The sequence below is a fragment of the Hypomesus transpacificus genome, unplaced genomic scaffold (assembly GCF_021917145.1).
Source record: "Hypomesus transpacificus isolate Combined female unplaced genomic scaffold, fHypTra1 scaffold_154, whole genome shotgun sequence".
NCBI lineage: Eukaryota > Metazoa > Chordata > Actinopteri > Osmeriformes > Osmeridae > Hypomesus > Hypomesus transpacificus.
In genome coordinates this window covers 363435-387102 of record NW_025813721.1, presented here as the reverse complement: position 1 = coordinate 387102, position 23668 = coordinate 363435, and the positions used below count along the sequence as shown (strand labels likewise).

The 23668-nt window shown below is 43.0% G+C and overlaps 1 protein-coding gene across 8 annotated transcripts in view; it reads right to left on the bottom strand.

Annotated features, from left to right (window-relative positions):
• Positions 1-200: 200 nt before the first annotated feature.
• The window catches only part of LOC124488859 (UDP-N-acetylglucosamine--peptide N-acetylglucosaminyltransferase 110 kDa subunit), a 52320-nt gene continuing 28852 nt past the window's right edge, over positions 201-23668 (bottom strand). For 5 of the 8 annotated variants that reach the window (XM_047051430.1, XM_047051431.1, XM_047051432.1 and 2 more), the window contains 10 exons: positions 16132-16290; positions 7074-7163; positions 6765-6890; positions 6383-6553; positions 6130-6246; positions 5736-5900; positions 2424-2576; positions 1937-2189; positions 1637-1793; positions 201-1466 (listed from right to left, as the gene is read on the bottom strand). In XM_047051430.1, coding sequence (XP_046907386.1) covers positions 1286-1466; positions 1637-1793; positions 1937-2189; positions 2424-2576; positions 5736-5900; positions 6130-6246; positions 6383-6553; positions 6765-6890; positions 7074-7163; positions 16132-16290 — 1572 coding nt within the window. In that variant the 3' untranslated portion in view covers positions 201-1285. The remainder of the gene's footprint in view (positions 1467-1636; positions 1794-1936; positions 2190-2423; positions 2577-5735; positions 5901-6129; positions 6247-6382; positions 6554-6764; positions 6891-7073; positions 7164-16131; positions 16291-23668) is intronic. The other 3 variants (XM_047051433.1, XM_047051435.1, XM_047051436.1) reach the window with 1 other exon arrangement.

Below are 23668 nucleotides of genomic sequence, written 5' to 3'. Positions count from 1 at the left end.
TCAATGACATATTTCACAATGACTGCAACCATGAAACTATTTTCAGCAATCCCAGACTGAGGTAACTTTTCAGAGACTAACACTTGAGCGTGTACAAAAATAATCAAATTGACCTTATTAATTGTGATCGATATATGACGTGTGTAATTTCCTATGTTAGAAGGTCACCCCGATGATCCATGGACAAAAAGACAAACCTATTCCACATGATTTGCCATATTTCTTTATTTCAACAGATTGAGTCTGAGCGTTGCAGTATACCATTGACAGTGCATAAATAAAATAGATGAGTACAAAACAAAACCTGTTTAGAAAATACTTACCTAGTTTGTTCCTCGTTAGAGTGATAGAATTTAGGGTACAGTCAATTTCTTTGATTTTTAAACCCTGACCATTTCTAAGGAAAACATACTGTTACTCTTCTGTCTGCCCAGCCCACTGTTCCCTTCCAAGTATGGTGTGTGTCACTCAGCAGGGGCCAAGAAAAATCTATGGGAGCATTTTTCTTACATTGACACGTGACAAAAAACAAACAACTAAAAGTGGGCATTTGGCAAATAAAAGAAAGAAAAGAACCAATCTCTCTCAATCCCAAGATAACTGAAACATCTATATTTCCCTACAACATGTTCTCTCTCTCAATAGCTTTAAAGATAACGAACAAAACCCAGCAGTTGCAAACTAATGAAAAAAAGAAAGTTTTACATGTGCATCATGTTAAACTCATTCAACTTTTTGTTACATCTTCACATAGTCCCTTTTACACACTGACACACTTCATCCAAATATAAGTAGACCACAACTTGATGGAGCCTTGGGAAGTGATCAGGGACTTTCTCCACAATGAGCCCCCAACAAGTCCCATATACACACAAAAGACGGCTGAAAATCACACATTGGACTGCATGTTTCTGACATACGAGGATGAGGGGGGAATGGTTTGGGGTATTTATCTTTCTCCCCACTCTCTCTGGATGCAGTGGCGGTTGGTGGGGCTATAGTCTCAGGTGAAGAGCTGGGGCATAGGTGAGTGTGTGGCGTGGATGGAGGAGGGGGTGGGATGAATCAGGCTCTCCGTCTGGCTCGTTGACACACATGCAGTTAAATGATGATGATGAGGGGAGGAGAAAAGGAAGAAAGGCGAATTATACCAACAGGTTCCACAACAGTCCCATTGACAGGGCAGGGTATTAGGGGTCACGGTTTGGCATAAGGGTAAGGAGTGAAGGTAAAAAGGAATAGGGTTGGGGAAGGAGGGGTTAGGGTTTTAAAGCGTGCAGCCGCTTCAGGCACTCTCGCTACTCTCGATGGGCTGCAAGTTCACCAGGTGTTCAGGCTTGGCCCCAGCAGCATGGTGCTCCCACATCTGCAGGTAGAGCTTCTCCAGGTCCATGGTGTACTGCTTTGTGTTGAAGAGGGGGCTGCAGATACGCTGTTTCCACACACGAGCTCGGATCATCTTCAGACTATGGAAAAGGTGAGGGGTTTAATCAAGAATCAGACAGCTTTCTTCAATCTAAATGCTGGGCCAGGACAGATGAGCTAGTGGGACTAAGAATAGAAGCATATAAAGATAAAAGATGAGATTGGGGTGAAAATGAGAGGCAGAGGGAGGAAGAAACAATATAGTTCTTACTATTCCATGTCAGAGCCTAGTTTGACGGCCACATCCTCATACTCTTGACGGGTGAGGGCAATGAGCTCAGGACAACCTAGACAGGTGAGCTGGGAAGCAGCCACGCGTGATGCTAAAGTCTCTCCTGTACGGAAAGAGTTGTCATTTAAAGACCGACCTGTCTCACACACACAGGTTATGACTCTACACTGGACCGACAGTTGTCAGAGATATCCACTGCTCTGCCACACAGTCACACCTATACACATTTTTACCAGGCTTGAAAACATCTCCCTCTCAAACATGTTCTCTTTTTTTCACCTGGCATAGTGACCATGGGTGTACCAGCCCAGAGTACATCCATGCCCGTGGTGTGGCCGTTGCAGAGTGGGGTGTCCAGACACACGTCGGCAAGCTGGCCCCTCCTCACATGTTCCTCCTTGGGTGCAACAGGGGAGAAGATGATGCGGGAGGCAGGCAGGCCCATGTTCTGGGCATACTGCTGAATGTTGGGCTCCCCCACAGCAGGAAAACGCAGCAGCCAGAGCACACTGTTGGGCACACGCTTCAGGATCTGACCGGGACAGAGAAGAAGGGATGTTATGAAAATTTACTTTTCATAAAATTACTAAAATATTACTTTATTTATTACCTTAAAAGGTGCAGTGGTCTCAATATTTTCCAGAGCTGTATGTCATTTTATCCATATAATCATGTCTATCAATGAATTGAACTCTTCCACAGAGAAGGAACTTTCTGATCACTGAGCTATAAAGGTCACAAAGATGAGTTTAATGGTTGATCTTACATTGGCCCACATCTGCAATGTAGGAGGATCTATCTTGTAGAGCTGATTAAAGTTGCAGTAGACGATTGAATCCTCTGGCAGGCCATACTGGGAGCGGGTCGTCACCACAATGGTGCGTGGCACCTCCTCTCCGGTGGCAGCTTTGTTGTTGATCTAAGACAGACATCAAATGGTCGATGAGAGGGAGGACAAATGGAGTCTGAATAAGTTCCTCCCACGGTCCAGAGGGTGTGACAAGAGAGGAGGATGAGAGGCAGGTGTAAGTAAACAGATGCAGGAAAGCAAATGTGCTTTTACAACTGTTATGGGCAGGTTAGCAGTGCTGACTGCAGCTGCATAACATTGAATCAGCTGCTTACAAAGGGTTCCTTTATGGATGAAATGCTGGCTAGCTAACAGAACGACACTATAAAGTGGATACTTTCAGTTTAGATCAGTGAATTTTGTTACATAAACCAGCCTAAACACAAATGGCCATGTAGTGAAGTTAATGCAGTTGATTGAATTACTTAAAATTGTTATAATTTTGCACATAATTATAGGCTATATAAAAAACTATACATATTTTGCTAGACATATTAATCTTAAGGCTACAGAACTTTCTCTTCACTGGCACTTCTAGTGCGAAAAGATACAGATGTTAGTTGTAAAATGTAAGTAAACCAATGAAATCTCTTTCTCCAAATTTTTGACAATTTGACATTAGTTTAAACAATAGGTTTGGTAACCTCATAGCTTTCCATAGCCCGCCAGCAGGCCATAGTTAAGGACTACACTATGCAACGCACAAAAATATAATTTTGACTGGTACACATACCATGTATCGTTAGTAAGCTACGATTCTTGTGATTCTATTGATGTATACCCATTTCCAGATTGAATCGCAACAGCAGGTTGAGAGGTTAAATTAACTACCCCAGCTGCAGCGGCCAAGCAAGCTTGAATATTATATAATTGGGTGTGCTCAAACCTTCTGTGAGAGCACAACCATTGTTCTCTCGTATATCTTTATTATTGTTTCTTTTCCCACCACTAAGGATCACTCAATATTTGGACTACGTAGACAACGTTGGTGTCAAAAGGTTCATCTTGGTAGCGATTGCGTTGCTTGTATTTTCATTTACGTACCGTAGCATGGTTTAAGTTGAAATAAAATTTTGTGGCCAAAAGTGACGTAAACGGCGGCTAACTTGCTAGCCACAGTCACTGACGTCACGAAAACACTTGTGACTACCTATAGCAGAACATTAGATTAGCAGCTCGTTAACATCTGGGAGTTAGCTAGGCTAACTATAGCTTTACTGCAAGGCAGCTGCAGAAATGCCACAAGCAAAAAGGCCAGGGTGATGACTATTTACTCATTTTACTTTGTGATATGAAACACAATTGTGAAGTGTAATGTACAATATGAGCTGATATTATTAAGAAAGTACATCTACTTTCGGAAACAGTAGTCTACTATTTCAAGTTCACTGAAGCATTAGCATCATGACATTAGCTTCTGTTGCCCGGGCAACCCATAGTACAGCGGTCTATGACTCATCTGTTTTCAATCGTCAAAATAAACATTCCTCACAAATACATTTTTGTTGTAGGATTTATTATGACATCAGATTACAAGCAGATGATTTGTTGGTATTTTTGGGAGGTTCATGGCCATCAGCTGGGTAGTGCTGGTGGGCTGGATTCTCCCAGTTCCATTCTACAATGCTAGATGGAGCTGTATGGAATTGTCTTATGTTTGTGTGTGATGATGTTATGTTGATAACGTTATTATGTTTACGTCATACATCCAATAAACATTAACTCTGTACTTCACCCGACTTCAGCTAAACGATTGATCTTTCAAATTGCCACGACAAAACTGAGACCAATTGTTACTGACAATGATTGCTTCCAGTTGCCTTTTTTTTGAATGAGCGATTTCCCCCTAAATAAATGTCAAGCTTATTTAAGTTTTTGTGGGCATATTTTCAGTTAGCAGATGGTACTGTTTGAATTGCGATGCCATCAGATAGGCCTACTGCTGGTGACAAAATTGTTGTTAGAATAAACTTCAAAGGGGGTTCTTTATTAATTAATTAATGAATATGAGTAGGCTAAATGCCTGAAAATATCACGAGAAGGGAAAAACTTAAAAGGACGTTTAAGTCATAGAGATTAGGACAATTGTTACACCGGACTGCCCAATTTATTCGTTTTGATTCAATTATGAGGCTGCTTTATAGCCAATCACCGTTCGCTCTTGCAGGAGAAATGAGAAGACAACTGTTTCATTCTACAGTTCACTCTTAGTATTTTAAGTTGTAAATGAGCAGTTTTGGAAAAATTGAAGATGTAACACATTTATCATGTAAAAGAATGATTCTGTGTTCAGCATTCCTTGTGTGTATAGAGAAGCCTACCCCCAAATCTGAACTTTGGGTAACATGAGGCATATGTAAACAAGGTGACCTGGGCTGACCACTCTCTCTTACTGGAGAGGCCATAAAAGATGTCTGGCCTTATCTGTGTTGGGTGAATCATGTGGTCAAGCTTACAGGGGTCAAAAGGCACACATGCACACACTCAACGGCACCAGGTCTACGCAAGGAGCCGATGAAGAAGAACCATGGAACATTTGCATGCCTTTGTCTTAACCAATGACTGTTAAGAGCGGGGCTGCTTAAATAGCTAGCTAGCACAACATGCTAGCAGACAAACTTTGTATTGCAATCAGACTTTGTGTCCTTGCTGGCAAGAATTCAACTATTGTACTTTCTTTGAATCCGACGACTCTGTGCATTACTTGAGAAATTATCTTAACAAGCAGCAACAAATGTATGCTTTTAAAACCATGTAATCTTTATAAATAATAAGTATGCATTCATATTATATAATATTTTATATATATTATATAAAATATACAGAAATATCAGTTGTAGAAATTACAGCTAATAAACGGACCCATCTGAAACTGACGCAAGCTCGCACACCCTACAATTTCCCCGAAAATTGTACCCTCTCTAGTTATTATTGTTGTGGTGGTTGGGATTATGTGTAAGGTTACATGAGGTTATAGTAAACCACACAGTACTTATTAAAAGGGCAATTAATATATAAAAACGAATGTCTTCAAAATCTATTTCTTATTGCCAGCAGCAAGACATGCTACGATTATCTCACATGTATATTATGATTATTTTACCCACCCCTACTCCTCAGTTTGTAATGTACACATTAAAGTTGTAAAAATGTGTCTCTCTTCAGTATTGTTGTGTATGGCTTGTGTTTGAATACAAGCGTGCCAGCCTGTGCGATAAAGTGTTCTACCTGTGTGGTGGCCAGTCCATTGCTGACAGTAAAGCTGTTGATGGTGACCTGAATCTGTCCCTGGTTGATCATATTGATGATGGCCTCTGCTGCAGTGTTCATGGGGATGACAGGCATGGAGAGAGCCCCATTGTTGTCTGAGGACTCCTGGATGTCACACTTCATCTTAAGGGAGGGAAGACAGCAGAGATGGGGATAAATCCAACATAGAGGGTTCGAAAAAAATGGGAAGACAAAAACAAAACAATAATTTAGAAAAATGTAAGACAAAAGATTAATGTTTTCAATTCGCCTCGCGTAAGAGACATGCCAGGATGTTTGACAAGACCAACAGTGGGTGGAGTTTAGAACTTCTTTACCTCATGACCCGGAGGCCTCAATCCTTGGTTCTCACCTTTACAACCTTTACATCGGGCAGGCTGTCCAGGAAGGCCTTCAGGTCAATGCCGTTTAGCACAACTCTGTTGTCGAAGATGTGGCCATTTGACTTGAAGTCAATCACTGCTTTTTTCTGACAAATCACATGTATGACCACAAAGGGGAGGAGAACATGATGATCTTGGAAGGTCAGCAGCTCTCTAATAAATATATAGTTTATGCCCATAGAGACCGAGGTTTAAATCCCACCCATGGATTACCCTGCCTACCTTGAGGTGGGGGAACATGTTAGCATGGTCTCCTATGAAGAAGGTGTTGGGCATATAGGCCAGTTTTTCAGAGTATTGCTCTGCAACCTCAATGGGTGACGTCTCTTTGTCTGAGATTATGTAGTCCATGAAAGGAGCTCCACTGGTGCCAGGGTAACCCAGCCACATGCACTGAGCAAGAAGAAAGGGAGGAGGTAGGAGGAGGACAGCAAGGAGAGAGGAGAACAGACCAAGTCATTCTTCTGATGTCATCATTGCAAATACATTATTATTACGCAATGTTTCCAAACAATTTTTACATTAGTGATCAACTCATCAACTTCCACTTTACTGGTTTTCTACTTTAAATAGGAATCTGTATGCATGTGTGCAGCAGTCCTACCTGGATGGGAGCAGGGCGCAGTGCAAAGAGCTCGTTGCGGGCACCTTTTGTGTAGCCGTTCATGTTGACCAGGATGTGGAGTCCATCCTGTTGGATACGATCGGCAGCCTTACCATTACAGGGTATCTAAGCAACGAGTGGTTAAGTGGAGGAAGAGAAAGAAAGGGAATGGAGAGAGGGCAATTTAACACATGCAAAACTTCTTAGAGACACATGCACTCAAATTGTCTGACAGTGTTTGACCCAGGTTTGGTCTCCAGCACAAGTCATTTAAATCCACCAATATGATGATCAACTATAGTGATTGACCTGGGACAAGTCAGTAAAGTGATGCGCTTCGGCCAACACTTTGACACGGAAGTTGGTGCTGTCATCTGGGCTCAGGGCATAGCAGAACACCTAGGAGAAGCAGACATATGCATAAAAACCATCAGCATATCCCTTCAACTTTCAAAACCGTAATCCTGTTTCCAGGGAACATACTTTTATGTGGTTCACCTTCACCTGTCCTTTGTTAGTTGTCTTTGGCTCAGTGGTAGGGACAGACGATGATAAAAAGTGCCAACGTTTCAATCCATGTTGGAGAAAAGTCCAACATGGATTGAAACGTTGGCACTTTTTATCATATATTTATATACTAGGGGTGGAACGGTACACTGAAGTCACGGTTCGGTTCAACCGCCGTTCAGACATCACGGTTCGAGTTCGGTACAATGGGGGGAAAAGCAAAACAAAAATGCAGAAGCAGGGCTCCAGACTAACTACTGTACATGCAAGTCTTAGCTAAATGTATGATGCGCTTGTCGATCAGTCCTCCTACACCACGACACGATAAGCTACTAGCTGAGCAACAGCGCAAACACAGGCAGGGATACAGTAGCAGCAACGCCGGCCCTGGTCCCTTACATATACAACAAAACATGGACGTTGATGGAGCGCGAGTTGTCAGCTGCACCTGATGGTTGGACCTGAGTGGGAAATGAAAGCGTCAGTTCTACAGACACGGCTCCTGTATGAGCAGCACACAAGCACTCACCTAGCTGAGAAGCTACAGAAAATTGTGGCAGAGTAGAAACTAGAGAGGCCTGGAAATTTGGCATTTATTGGGTGTATACAACGTCAGCACACGTTAACAACAACTTATAGATACTACGCTCTGGATATAAGCGTCTGCTAGACTAAATGCACGTTCTAGTAAGACAGCAATATCAGCGAGCCCTCAGCATTAGTACCGCAGCTAAAAGTCTTGGAAAGTTTAGGCTATTTTTCGCTATACTTACACTACGAACATTCATATTTAGCACTAGCGTTGCATAGGCTACGTCTTTAGTGCTGCTGCTAGCTATCTCTGACTCACTCAGGCACAGCTCGGCTACACAGGTGGCGGCGCCAATCAGTTTCAGAGCTAAGGCGGGAATACAGATTGTCCCTAAAGAACACGAATATCTTACAGTAGTTCTGCATTACATTAATTAATTTGCACGCAAGTTTTATACCCTGTATTCTCCGTGTAATTTCATGAGCCGAACCGTGACGCCCGTACCGTACGAATACATGTACCGTTCCACCTCTAATATATATACACACACACACGGGCGTCACCGCAATGTAACTTGCGGGGGTCACGTCCCCCCCACTTAAAAAAAAAAGTTGTATGAACCCCCCCACATTTGCGATCAAAATATTAGTGCATGACTGGTTTACTAGTCCAGCGATCTTTCCATTGCTTCACAATCAAATCCGTTCCACTTTTTCAGTAGGGAGAATACCCATAGCAATAGAATTCCTAGACATTTAGGAACTCCACGTTTTCTAGACAAACGGCATCACGCATGCAGATTCAATTCACAATCTTTGATCGACGCATCGCGCTTGCAGCTAGCACTTCAGACAAGACGAGATGGACATAAGGAGGTTTTTTTTAGAGGAAGAGGAAAGTAAGTCAGAGTTGCCCAAGTTTTCCCTTCAGTTGCCAAAGCACCCTTATGAGACATTCTCTGACTATAATATACGGAGGCCTTGAAGTACAAAACACACCCCCTAATATGAGTACATCCCCCAAATGAAAACGCCCCCCCCCCCCGAATACGAGTAAACTCCCCCCAAATTGGATGACTTGCTCACCTCCCCCCAATACAAAAACACGTTCCCCCAAATGGAAAACGACATTACATTAACTCAAAAACACATTATATTAACTCTGAACGGAAAGGGTAGGTACTACACTTTAGCGCTGATTGGATGCAATAGGCTAACTTACAAGAAATATGAAATTTATCAACAGAAGTACAAAATGCAATAGCATACGTAGCCTATGCTACATGCTTCGATACCCAAATAAATGTCCTGGTGCACGTAACTCTGTCAGGCTATTGAATTTTGTACTTCTGTTGATAAATTCGGGGGGGTGCATTTTGCATTTTTTTTGTATATCCTCTGAAAGCTTATACCCTCTGGATGTTATCTAATGAGACAAGAGACACGTCCTTCTCTCCATATTAGTATGCTGCCCATGCATGATACATTTGGTATTGGTAAATGTATGGCTGATACTTTTTTGGGCTGTGCCATTTAGGGAAACTGATTCAACCACCTCACCCATGTATTTTCTGAAAGCTTACATCGTAAGGATGTGATCTGCGGAAAAGACTACAGGTTTGAACACACTTTTGACCATTTCTGAACTGTCCAGTCATGCTTTAGGGAGATGCAAACATTTTATGTAGCTTACATAATTATTAGGCTTCTAAACCTATACCAATTGTGAATTTACATACGCTGATAACATGATTTACATCTCAGAAATCTTCATATGAACAATCTACATTAAGCTTATGTCAATTATAAATATGAAAGAATGCTCAATGCATCTCCATGTCTCCTGATATAGCCTAGGTGGTTGAGATTGAGAGTGAGTCAGAGGCAGGGGCAGCATGCAGGGGCAGTGGAGACAGCTCTGTTGCTGAGGTGAGTGCTGAAAGGTGACAGGTAGTTGAAGATGTCCCATTGCTTATTGGGAAGTTAAGTTTTTAAAATATTTAAATTTCCAGCCCCTCATTATGTGTATAACAACTACGGTAGTAATAGTGGTGGTAAATGCACCAGAATGCGGGAACTTGCATCTACATCTTAAAAAAATGTCTGGGGGAGAAACCCACAGACCCCATGTACACTCACACACGTTACTCTACATGTAACGTGCATCTTATCAATGATCTAGGGCAGGGGTCTCAAACTCATTTTCACCGAGGGCCACATCAGCATTATGGTTGCCGTCAAAGGGCCAGTTGTAACTACGATGTAACGTCAGTAACGATGTAAAAACATGGTGTTTTTGTTGTAGCTTTTGTGAACATAGGGCCTATTATTCTGCAATTGAAGTCCGCCTTTTAATTCTTGGACAATCTGCTGTTTTTCTTGGGGGATAAATTTGCACATTTTTCTCAGTGTTTGGTGACAAAATGCAAGCGCATAGCGCAAGAGCAAAACTTTTTTTGCCCTTCATTTGAACGCAGAATAGCTTTTTGAGCTTTATGTAAAATAAACATTGCCGTTTTCCAATTGGTAAAACCTTGTCTAATGAAGGTGATGTCATCATTTCTGGCTCCAAATTGTTGACAAGGGAAGCAGACACATGCTAGCTTGGCTGAGTACGCTAACCAAGTTCGAGAGCGATACCAACTTGGGTTGAATGCCCGAGGACCTTGGCTGAAAATGCACATGGAGTACGTTCGCAGAACCGGCTGCATTGGAGTGCTGTCATTCAAACCATGCTCGCCTTCACCCAGTTAAACTTTGCGTTTAACACTGATGTCTATACACTGCTTTCTAGAGGCGGGATGTCGTCACTTTGCCGTAACACAATCGAAATGCATGGTGAGAGATGTCGTTTATGGTCAATGCACGCTGTAAAGCAGCGTAGACTTATTTCAATAGCCCATTAAGCTTCCGCGCACATTTGGCCCGCGGGCCTTGAGTTTGACACCTGTGATCTAGGGTTTAGGGCTCACACTGTATTTCCAGTAGGTGAGAAAACGTCTTGACACAACAATCTCCTGTTGTGTCTACATTGTGCATGGGCCGGTTACCGGTTTCAAGGTATGTCACGGTTTCAATACTTCAAAAATGTTCCGTTATACCGTTGCTGCGGTATGAGCTGTTTTTTTTTTATGTTTTTATGTCTCGTCAAAGATGGAAAGTGCAGGAATCCCTCAGGTTTGACGCAGCGGTGAAAGTAACCCTTCGGTTGCAATAAGTTAAGAGTGCTGGTATGTTTAGTACTGGTGAAATAAACTTTGAAAAGTACTATTGGCATGCTACCGAATGACGCAGACAACACAGCTAATTAACTAGCTAGCATCAGCTAGTTTCACGTTAGCCTACGTTACACCAGAGTAGGGGTGGGCGGTGTACCGGTATGAACGCAAATACCGGTATTGTGTTGTACCATGATATGGATTTTGCCATATCATGGATATCACGATATATTAATAAATGTATTAGTAAAGTATTTGGTATAAAATATAAGTCAAGCGATACTGCCTAGTGGGCTGGTTCAAATTTCTATCTTTTACAAAAAATACATGCAGCATGGACGCTGCACGCATTGCATTGTGCCAGCCAATGAAAGTCAACAAACAAGCTAGCGCAACTCCAGAGGACGCAAACATTCATATGAGTAAATTGCTTTTGTTGGCAAGTGTAAGCAAGCGTTAAGGCAATTGCACACAGAGTCCGAAATTCGTATCCGAAATGTTTGCAGTGCCCTGTGCGCATACTAAGACATACTGGAGCAGCCCAGTCTTTTATATTGTCTGACGTATTACCTTTCTCTAATGACACTTTTGTGTGCTGGTGCAAGGCATCGAAATGGGCTTCGTATCTGTACCGCTCCATCAGGTACATCTGACCTGTGGCTTGGCAAATGGGGTGTTCAAAGTGGGCGTGTGCGCCCGTCTTTGCCCGTTAGGGGTGTTACGTTTCTGCTAGGGAACGACATTGCTGGTGGGAAAGTAATGCGAGTTTTAGAGGTACAAGAGCGACCTGAGATTCTGCAGCCTGATGTGTTGGCACAGGACGTCCCTGAAGTATTTCCTGTGTGTGCAGTCACCCGTTCCCAAGCACGTAGTCAGAACGAAGCAGTAGACTTGTTGGACACCCTGTTCGCGACTGTTGTCTGGCCAGCCTGTGTCACCACCAGTGTTTTTTCAGGCTACTGCTGAGCCGAGTGTCCAGCTTAAGGTTGGGGTTGAGTGCGATACTTCCACCCCAGAGGCAATCAGGTTACCTATGGGCCGTGATAGTCTTAGAGGCCCAGAAGGGAGACGGCTCTCTAGCCAGGTGTTTAGCTGCTGCTCTTGTTCCAGAGGGAGCTAAAAACACAGCAGCGGCTTATTTCATGGAGCATGGTCTCCTGATGCGGCGGTGGAGACCGCATGCTAGTTCTGATGAGTGGGGTGATGTCGTTCAGCTTGTTGTGCCTACACGGTACCGACAGTCCGTTCTGTCGCTGGCTCATGACCATCACAGGTCCGGTCATCTTGGTATCACAAAGACTTATGACCAAGTGTTGAGACATTTCTTCTGGTCAGGTCTGAAACAAGACGTGTCTAGGTTTTGCCGCACATGTCATGTATGTCAGATCACGGGGAAACCTAATTAGGTCATCAAGCCTGCCCCTCTTCACCCGATCCCGGCTGTAGGGGAACCGTTCGAACACGTACTGGTCGATTGTGTTGGTCCTCTTCCGAAGTCGAAATCTGGCAACCAGTTCCTCCTAACAATAATGTGCCTTGGTACCCGGTACCCTAAAGCGGTCCCTCTTAGGAGAATAACAGCCCAGTCAGTAGTAAGGGCCCTGATCAAGTTCTTTTCTACTTTTGGCCTCTCTAAGACTGTACAAACCGATCAAGGTACCAACTTTCTCTCTGGTATATTCAAACATGTACTAACATCACTGTCCATAACACACCGGACCTCTAGTGCTTATCACCCAGAGTCGCAGGGAGCACTTAAAAGGTGGCTTCAGACCTTTAAATCAGTGCTCCGCAAATACGTCATGGAGAGCGGTAGGGAATGGGATGAAGGCGTTCCCCTGGCTCTGTTTGCAGTGAGGGGCGTAGTGCAAGAGTCCCTGGGTTTTAGTCCAGCAGAACTGGTGTTTGGTCACACTGAGGGGCCCTTTGGGAGTTTTGAGGGACCAGCTAACGGGCGAGAGTTCACCCACACAGCGAAACGTGTTGACCTACGTGAGTCATTTTCGGGAACGACTGCACGAGGCTTGCAGTATCGCTAAAGAGAATCTCTGTATTGCACAACAGGGTATGAAGCGGCAGTTCGACAGGAAAGCACTCCCACGGTCTATGCAGCCGGGTGGCCTGGTGTTACTACAAATTCCTGCTAATTTTATGAATGCTCGTTTCACAGGACCGTACACCGTCGACAGGAGGTTGAGCGACACTGACTGGTTTTCTATCTCCTATCGGGGGTTTGGATCAGAGTGTGTCACATCAACATGGTGAAGTTCTACCACCCTAGAGGTGACGTCCATACTGAGACCTGCGGTGAGCCTCCTGTGGCCACTGCTGTAGCGTCGGTAGCTGTGAGCTCCACTACTCCTCTCACGGTGTGTGATGAGGATGGCCTGAGCATGCGAAATGCCTAGCAACCGACCCCTAGGCTGTCCAACTCAGATATGTTGTTGAGACTTCCGTCCTTAATGCCTCATCTAAGCACAGAGGTAGAAATGTGGTAGAAATGTTTGTCATATGCATAGATGTATGTGTATGAAATCTATAAGCTTTTATGTTCATTGGTAAGAGACAGGAAGGGAATATAATTAAGTTGAGTTCAAAGGAATGTGAAGTGCTGATGGCTCTGTGGGCAGCTTGCCCTGGGGGATGGGTGAAGCATCTTATATGGCCTTCTGTCCCCTAGTCAGTGTAAGGGGCTATTGACGTAGTTGCTCTGAACTTTGGCTAGAAGGACTGTGTCCTGTTTTATTGTTTGTGTTAATTAAAAGTATTGTTTGAAGATGACCACACAAAGGACAGTTGACCATTTGGCTGACCAACTCCTAGAGTTTTATTATCTACTGCCCTGGAGAGAGATGCCACATCAAAGAACTGTGAGACAATTGGTATGGAGATGTATTGTTTCAAACAGTCACTGAGTTGAGTTAGCCAATCACAGAGTTTGCTACATTGATTGATTAACCTTATAGAATGCCATTTGATCTAAAGTTTATATAAGGCAGTGCATGTGTAATAGGTCTCTATCACTCTTGCGAACGATTTGTGACAAGCGCACCCTTTGTAATGACTGATCACAAAGTGCTTTGTTGAATTTTAAGTGTGTACAAGCTAAATAAATTAAATTCAAACCGCCATTTTGACTATGTTCAAATCTACACAGTCCAGCTAGAATTTTCTTTCACAGAGGGCAGGTTTGCTTATGTTCTTTTCTTTGGTGCCACTGATTGTCCTCTTTGATCCCGGTGTTGCTGTGTATAACGAATAAACGTTACATTATTTATATTGAGTATCTGGTTTGTGTAACTGCACCCTCACTGGCTTTACCTGTAGCCCTATGTTGCGTACTTCCACTCCGAGCCATTGGGAGGCGTAACAGTGACAAATAAGAAAATGCATACATTTCTGTCATAAGGTAACTTTACAGCAAAGCCTTTACTGTACGTAGACTGATCAGGCTTACTGTCGTGCATAGTCACCCCCCAAAGGGCCCTTCTAAGCCAGGAAAAATCCTGATGCTATGCAATTATATCACCCCAGTATACATAATTGACTGAAAGTTTGCTTCATGGGTGTTTATCTAAGCAGACGTTCGTATCGCCTGTTAAAAAAAGTGTAAATATTTAAATATCCTCTTCTGAAACCTAAAAACGCCTAAACAGCATACCCAAAGTAAATTGACTGCTTTTCTTGAGCTATTTGGATTTGATGCATGTAAATGGATTCTTTTGAAAGCTGACACTCTGAAGTTATGTTTCTTGTTGTCAGGACCCCTGTCAGTCCTACTGGTGTTGATAAACAGAAGCTTGAACACAAGGAAAGTGAAAGTTTCTATTTCCGCCTAGATTTTGTTATTTAAAACAAAGGCCTGAAGAGGCCTAGAGGTAGTAGGTATTAGCTGGAAGACAGAATTGGACCACAGGTTGGAGCCTTACTCAATTCAGATCAAAAGTCAAACATAATACCACAATATATTCATATTTGACACATGTTTTTATAAGAGTACATCCAGGCGTTTTCTAAAAGGGCCTTTTGGAGACTCCAGAATGACCCTTCTCACCAAGGTCAAATTCTTAGGATAAAAAGGTATAATTGTTATCTCTAATGAAAGGTGGTACTTAGAACTATCATATATAACAGCTAAATCCATCATTTGTATTACTGAAACACAAAAACTGAAGCATGAACACATTGGAGTGCTTTATCTGATTCCCAGGATTGGCACACAAAGAACACTGACATATTGCGCAATCGACTTTTATTTTGAAGGCTCCACAAAACCTGGCATATGGGGTATCGCCATTTACAGCTAGCGCTAAGCTACAAGGATAACTAGCTCATTTCAGGCCCAGTTCAAGCCAGTTAGAAAAAATCGTGTCGAGGGGGCGGGGGCAGGACGCACAGACCTGGTTGGCTTTAGAGGGCTGTCACCGGGGCATGGAAGCTCCTATTGGTCAGATCGATATGTCAATAGAAACCTCTGAGTCTAGCGGCCATTTTAAGACCATCCCCGCCTTCGAACTCGACTCCAATTTCTTTCTACAAGCGATACCAATTTAGAGAATGAAAAATAATAATTTGACGAAGGAAGAATGAAGCAACAAGATCGTGGCTATGTGTGGATATAATTCATTGTTTGGACAACTACTCGACATGGTTTGATACTTTGGACCCTTGGGAATGTAAGCAGATAAGGTTTTGATGAGTTGTGTGCATACCTGGAACATTCCTACGTAATCGTAGGTAAGTACAACTTTTTTCTGTAGAATTGTTGAAAGAACGGTCACCGGACAAAGATGTTGACGGTACTTTCTGTTGCGAGTTGAGCTTGAATTGGTTTATTTAAATGGAAGCACAAGAATCGTAGCTTTCCAACGAGGTATCATATGTGTAGCAGTCTAAAAAAAAAAAAATGTTCAATTGAATGCATTTTCACTGAGGGGGGGGGGCGCAAAGCATTTCTGGCTCGCCAGCGAGCCAAGGATCCAGAACAGGATAACCGACTTTGGACCAAACAGTTTTGTTATTTTGAGTCCTTCCTTGTTGCACTGAAAGATAGTGTGCCAACATGGTGAAGTGTTAACAGTGATATATTTTACAGTAATAGTCCCACCAACCTCAAACTTCTCAGAGTTGTGCATGCCAGGGATGGACTGCATTAAGTGGGAGGTGGGGTGGTTTCCGAAATCAGAGCTGACATAGCCCACCCTCAGACGGCCGCCACTGGTCTTCAGGTCCTTAGGGTGCTCATAGGGTGGCTTGTGAAGGGCGTTGATCTGTAGGCCACAGAAAGAGGAGGGGTCAAATTTGTAACACACACACACCCACCCCCCCCCCCCTTATGGCACTGGTTGCATATGACCTGTTCTTGTTTGGTGTCACTTGCCTTGAACCCAAAATGCTTCCACACAATGGATGACAATCCGATTCTCGGGACAAAGCCCTCGGCTACGTTAGAATTGTTCTCACTTTACTCTCTCCTCTAACCGTCTGCATCTATAAACTAAGCTGCGTGGTGCAGGGAACAACTTTGATTGGCTCATGGAGGCACGGGATCAGATATTAGGTGTACTCGACACCATGCAGCACCGCAGCCGGCCAAATACATAAAATGACACATTTTTCGACTTAAGGGAACCGTTTATAACTCCTCCCCGACTGCAAGCAGCAATGCTCGCTGGTCGTTTCATGCAGACGCAGCCGAATGCACCTATTGGTTTACGGAGCACTAGATTGGCTAATACCATTAAAGGAGTCATTGACTGGGTTTTTGGGTATTTCACACTGTTCCTTAAGGTCTCCAAATAGGGTATGTAACATTGGTTGGGCTGAAAATGGCCCAGGTGCTGTTCCCCCCTGGTACTTTGTACCTGGTCTTTAATGCTATGCTCATGAATATATAGATGAGCTGCGCGCTGATTGGTTGTGAAGCTGCGGAGCAAAAACGCAACATGGCCAACCGCACAATGAAACATCGAAGGTGGAGACTTGAAATAAAAATGTGTAAATAAATCTACACAACACTGTTTTCAACATATTGACTAGATATCATTTGAAATGATAACGTTAGTTGTTTCCACTTCTGTTGGAAACAAACAGGATCGACTTAGGTGGGTAACGTTACAGTTTAGCAACCAAACTATATCGTGATTCAACTCAGCTTCAGTTAGCTTGATATCTTGCTGAAAAATAAAATGAAAAATAACCTGACAAAGATCTGCACAAACATGCATCGTGAAATGTAGATTTACATGACAACAAAGATTATTTATTTGAATGAGACAGTCAGTAACATGAAATAAGGTGTTAGCCCCATTGCCATAAACTAAGCTAAATCATCACATATTCTAACTATGCTCTTGCATTAGCAAGCTTAACTAGTTTAAATGCCTACAGTCTAGGTGTTTTCGCTATCTAGCTGTACTTGCATTCCTTACAAATCCACGTTAATAAAAAGCAGATGAGCTAGAGTCTAGCTAACACTGACTCGACGGGCATGGCTGATTATTATTATTAGTTTGTTTATACCGTAGCGTAAAAGATCCCTGTGCAGTTCGACCCTCAATTACACATTTGCGCAAACCATTTCACCAAGGACGGTTTTGAAAACCTGGGACAATGTAAAGCTGAATTTGCTATGAAGCTGTTGCTGAAAAGAGATGTGTTCCGACCTTATGATCATCACAACCGCAAGCAGTAGTATGATTTTGTCGGTAACAGTTAACTAGGCGGGCCCATTATCTTCTATTCAAACTCGCCAACGTTCCAGACCCCATTATCGTCCACAACCGTTTCTTCCGTTAATGTCTTAAAGATATGCAGCAGCAACGAAAGAAAATAACTCATCTGTATGTACACATCTTATATTGCTGCACACTAAATTACAGCTTCTTACTTTGAGATTTGAGTGTGTAAATACGCTCTCAAACCGTTTATGTTGCATCTGCCTTCCGCAGCGTCAAACTTGACATTTCTCCATTTAAAGTTGTTGGGTGGACGATAATGGGACCCCTTAAGGCCGATTTATAGTACTCCGACACAGACGGACGGAGTCGGACGGATTAGTTGAATTTATAGTACTCCAAAGGCTGTGGGTGCTGAAAACAATTCACTGCCAGAAGAGTAGGTGGCACCGCACTACGATGCTAGCTAGGTTATCGAAAAGTCGAAGCAAATTGACAAATTAACTTTCATCAATAAAATAAGCACATTTTCAGCAACTACACTGCCCATTTCTCGTCACATTTTAATTCAGATGCTGATTTACATGTACTGTTTAGCTGAAATATGAATTGTAAACTTACTGCAATGTTGGTCACAGCAACCCTGCCCCAGACGCAAGCGGTTCTTAATACGGACCAATCACAGCCAAGGGCATTACGGATCCGTATTGCGCTGTGAGTACTAGGTCACCACGCGGATGGCATGACTGCGCATCAGCCAATCGGAACGCTCGTACTAGTAACTTTGAGTCTTGTTTTTAACTCAAGTGTTGTCTCATGTGAGGCAGTTGTTTTTGTTTGTAATAAATAATCAAGTGTGATGATGAAATACGGTATGGTTATATAGTACCATTTCTTAATTAAATTGACTATATTTACTATTTCAATTACTATACTGTGATATATACCGTAACCGTGATATAAAATTACTCATACTGTGTTAGGAGATTTTGGCCATATCGCCCACCCCTAATGCCACTACAGTGAGGAAGACTGGCAAGTAAAATTGGCAGTACTTCTCACAGAGAGTTTTTCAGAGAGACATACTGCTGACAATTTGGCTGATAAACTAAAGGAATCCGTGGATAATTGGAGGCTAGCTGGCCGAATAGTTGCTTGCATGCATGATAACGCCAGGAATATAGTTGCGGCAAATGATCCCACTAGAGCGAGTTGGCAGTCACTCCCATGCTCTGCACATCCTTTACAGTTAGCCATCAATGATGGCTTTGCTCTTGACTTGCATAGGGTCATCGCAGCAGCTGGGAGGTTAGTCAAACATTTCAACCAAAGCACACCTGCTACCAAAGCATTGGATGAGAAGCAAGGACAACTACAACTGCCAAAGCACCGCCTGATCCAGTCGTGCAAAACGTGATGGAATTCGGTCTGTGATATGTTTGAGAGGTTAATGGAACAACGATGGGCCGTCACTGCAGTACTGTCCGATCGTACAGTGAATAAAATCCAAAATGCCAGAACTCTCGATATGAAAGACGAACACTGGCAGCTAATGGAAGACTCCCTACCAGTGTTGAAGGCACTTAAGTGTGCTACAACTGTGTTGTCTTCAGAGACGGAGGTCTCAATCTCAAGCACATACCCAATAACCTTCGGCCTGATAAATGTTCATCTTAAGAGTGATGGAGGCCACTCCAAAATAGAAGCGTTCAAGGCCGAACTGCGGTCCCAGCTGGCCAAACGAATGAAGGTAGGCCTACGTCTGTTTAATAATACATTTATATTTGACGTTCCCTAGAACTACTAGCTATTTGTGCATGGGCTATTGATAGACCGGCTCCAATGTTCTCTTTTCTGCCTCTGCAGGTCGATTCGGACAATTTCCCTTCAACGTCGCCCGCAATGATTGCTATGATCTTAGACCCTCGCCACAAACATCTGGGATTTATCAAGCCTTCACAAAAGCCACCACTACTGTTGAACAGATGGATGCAACAGAGCGCAAGAGCACTGCCGCAGAGAAGTGCTACTGCTGCGCCATAGCTGCGCTTTTGGGTGAGAATTACACGGCTCGTCCAAATGATGTAGATGCAGAATTGGATAGCTACCTCAACGGCCATCCACCTCCCCTGGATTCAAATCCCACAGACTGGTGGAAAAACAACAAAGATACCCAAGAGTGGCTAAATTGGCACGGTGCAATCTATGTACACCCGCAACCTCCGTTCCGTCTGAACGAGTTTTTTCAGCTGCCGGACTGACAGTGAATCGACTGCGCACACGCCTTACCCCAGAACAAGAACACATAGATGGGCCTGTGATAGGTAATGTATGCCCAGGCAGTCAATGCAGGCAGTTGTTTAATAGCCTGATGTTTGTTAGCCATTTCTCAGAGCCTACAGTAGGCTAGCATGTAAGGTAGCTATAGCCTACATCTCGCTAATAAGTTGCCACGACTGTCAGTTTAAAACAATGACGTTAAGTAGCGTAGGCTACCAGTAGGCCCAGTTAAAACTCAATTGTCAAATAATTAGCGTAGAGAAGCCTGACGTTTAAAAGGATGGATGTAAGCCTTTAGTTGAACATGAAAACTCCTGTAAAGTCCTATCTGGTGCACTTCTACACAGCCATCATTGAGTCCATCCTCACCTCCTCCATCACCATCTGATACGCTGCTGCCACTGTCAAGGACCAGAACAGGCTGCAGCGTATCATCCGCACTGCTGAGAAGCTGATTGGCTGCAATCTGCCTACTCTCGAGGACCTGCACACTTCGAGGACCCTGAGGTGAGCGAGGAAGATTGTGGCCGACTCCTCCCACCCTGGACACTCCCTGTTTCAGTCACTCCCCTCTGGCAGAAGGCTGCGGTCCATCGGGACCAATACCACACGCCACAAAAACAGTTTCTTCCCATCCGCTGTTGGCCTCTTCTAAATCCACTTAGTATTGCTAGTTTATGTACCCTAAGTATAGTTAGACCATATTTTTTAGACTTTTTTTTAAATATTCCTATATGTTTAATGTATGTACCTTCCTGCCAAAGCAAATGCATTGTCTGTGCAAACTTTCATGGCAATTAAAATCCATTCTGATGAAAAGCATACTTTTGTTGCTGCTCATTTACACTTCAAAATATTAAGAGTGAAGTGCAGAATTAAACAGGGTTGACAAAAGTAGTATGTAACATAGTTGAAACAGTGGCATCCAGTGTTTCCCACAGATTAGAAATCTATTTGTGGCGGGTAGGGGGGGTCGAAGTAATTCCTTTGTTAATAATTTGTTACACAGAACTTTATTATATTAAATATTAATCCAAAATGATTCAAAAAATCAACAACGACAAACAAATAATCTCTGCAAATGCAGGTAGCAACGCTAGTGCTAAATAACGATTTAACTGGTCGGCTCCATGACGCCGGTTAAGTAGCTAGCTCCTCAGACTTCTCACCAAAAGAAGGGGAATCTTCGACATGTTTGTATGTACCTAGCGAAAAGTAGCCTCAACTCTCTTAGACCTTTAGTTACGCCACTAATGGTGAAGGCTCGCTGATATAGCTGTCGGTCTTACTAGAACGGCGTAGGTATGCATCGTTGCTAACGTGTGCTGACGTAATGGCTATGTGCGTACGTGAGAAAGACCCGTGAGCGCAGCTGAACGAATACGCTGCGTGTTTTAACCTAAATATTGTAAAAATTAAAATTAAACAAATATTACGAAATGCAATATGTGGCGCCGGTGTTGATTCTGTGGCGCACCGCCACAAATTAGTCTACGTGTGGGAAACACTGGCATCAAAACAAAGACATTGGGCAATCCTGGGGAAAATGGTCCTAACCTAGCCTGGCTGCCCCCCCCCGCCCACAAAAAAATTTGGTCGGGAAGTTGGGTCTGGAGGGTCTCGTATTGGGGAAAAACTACAGAAAACCAGAATCTGGGAGTACCAATGAAATTGCCAGGGCGGCCTTTATACGATGATGGACAGATGATCAACAGTAACGTAATCAACAACGTCACGAAAGAGCGCTTGGGTTGAATTCGTTTTCAACAAACAACATATTACGTTGCTCTGATTGGTTGTAGGTCTATCCAATTGAGCGAAGAGGCATTTGTTTTACGAGTTCGGTTGAAACACGCCCCGTAGTCACAGCCCAACGGAGAGTTCAGACTCATATTCTGACTAGAATTATGAGTATGACAACGTCAGGCTAGTCCTAACCTATATAATGACTTAAATTTCCCTTCAAGTTTTTTTCCTTCTAGTGATATTTTTAAGCACTGGTGCACAGTGCCCGTGTTAAAATAGGTGGCGCATACACACAGATTCCTGGAATTATAAATAGGGTACAGTGCCCGTGATGCAGCTGGTGATAATAGTTCTTCTCAGTGGCTTTGGTACCTATATTTCTCAGATTACAATTGAAATTCTCTGTCATCTCTGAAGTACTTGTTCAACCTCATCTATTTTAGTCACTTATGCACATCATTGCATTGCAATTTCTCATAATTGGTGGGCTTTAAAGTTAAATCCATCAATCTGGAATTACGTACATTTATAAATTAGCTAATGTTAGCAAGCTAGATGTAAGCGAGGAGACTGACAACTAACTTTGTTATCAAAGTCATACGATGTGTCCACAAATGTCTTGGACGCAGGTAGCCACTAAGTGGCTGAAAGAGCATGCACACGTACCACGGGGGGACAGAGGGGGTGACTGAGTGGGAGACAGAGATGCTTTTCTAAAACAACAGTGCAAAACACAACATTAGTGATGAGAAGTAGGGCTGAACGATTTAGGAAAAGCTAATAGCGATGAATTTGAACGATATTGCATTTGCGATTTAATATGCGATTATTATGATTTATTATTAATAAAAAAAAATATATACACTATTGATCTCCTGTCAGCAACATAACACACAAAGTTCAGAACAATTTAACAATTTAACATACCGCAGGGGTACTCAATTAGAAACCCAAAAGGTCCACTCACCAAATTTCCATGCAGTCCAGGGTCCGGAACAGTGATGGTTTATTTTTCTGGCCCTAACCTCAGAGTTCTGGGGGTAATTTTGTTTGTCACTATGGGGGTAATTTTGTAACGTCACTATGACACAAAGCATAAAAAGTGTTTATGCTTTGTGTCATAGTGACGTTTCACGTTACCACTTTTGACAAGGGCAACCATCTCATTGCAGATTAAACACATCTGTTTTGTGCATGCTGGTATTTGCGATTTTCTGAATAAACTTTTCGCTTTTTGTCAGGTTGTTTCACCATGATTTTCGCTAAGGAAGAAACAGGTGACAATAGCAAATCGATTAGCCTGAGTTGTTGCGAATGACACGCACAACCTGCGTGACCCACAGAGGTTGCGGCCAACGGTGAGTGAGAGTTGTCATGGTGATTCCAGTTATTACAGCTCCTGATTAAACCTTTGGATTGGACACGGAAGATAGAAACCACATCTAGTAGGAAAAAAATCTAGGCGGAGAATCATGCACCAATGAAAACTCGCTTGTATCATGACTGAATTAGAATGTTGATTTTGGCTTCGGTCCAACTTGTATTGCGTCTGGGTCCGGAGTCCACCTATTAAGTACCCCCCCGACATACCGTCTGTACCTCTGAAATTATTTTGGTAAATCAAAGCTAAACGTAGGCTAATAACATGTGCGTTGTACTTTCTCAAGGAGTAGGGTCACATATGTGATTGTTCGAATGTGGGTCCCACAGCACAACAACACAAATATGTGATTTTGAACATTCCAATTGATTATTCTCCGATAGATAACTATGCAACAAACGCTTTAGTTTGGCTTCAAAACGTACTAATGAGAAGGCTAACAAGAAACCCTAGCATGGTAGTTGCATTGCTACGAGTATTATGCTAGGTAACTTAGCCTGAAAGCTAACTAAACCTAGCTAGCTACCATTTCGGGAAAATAACTTGTGCTGTGGGGACCGTCGG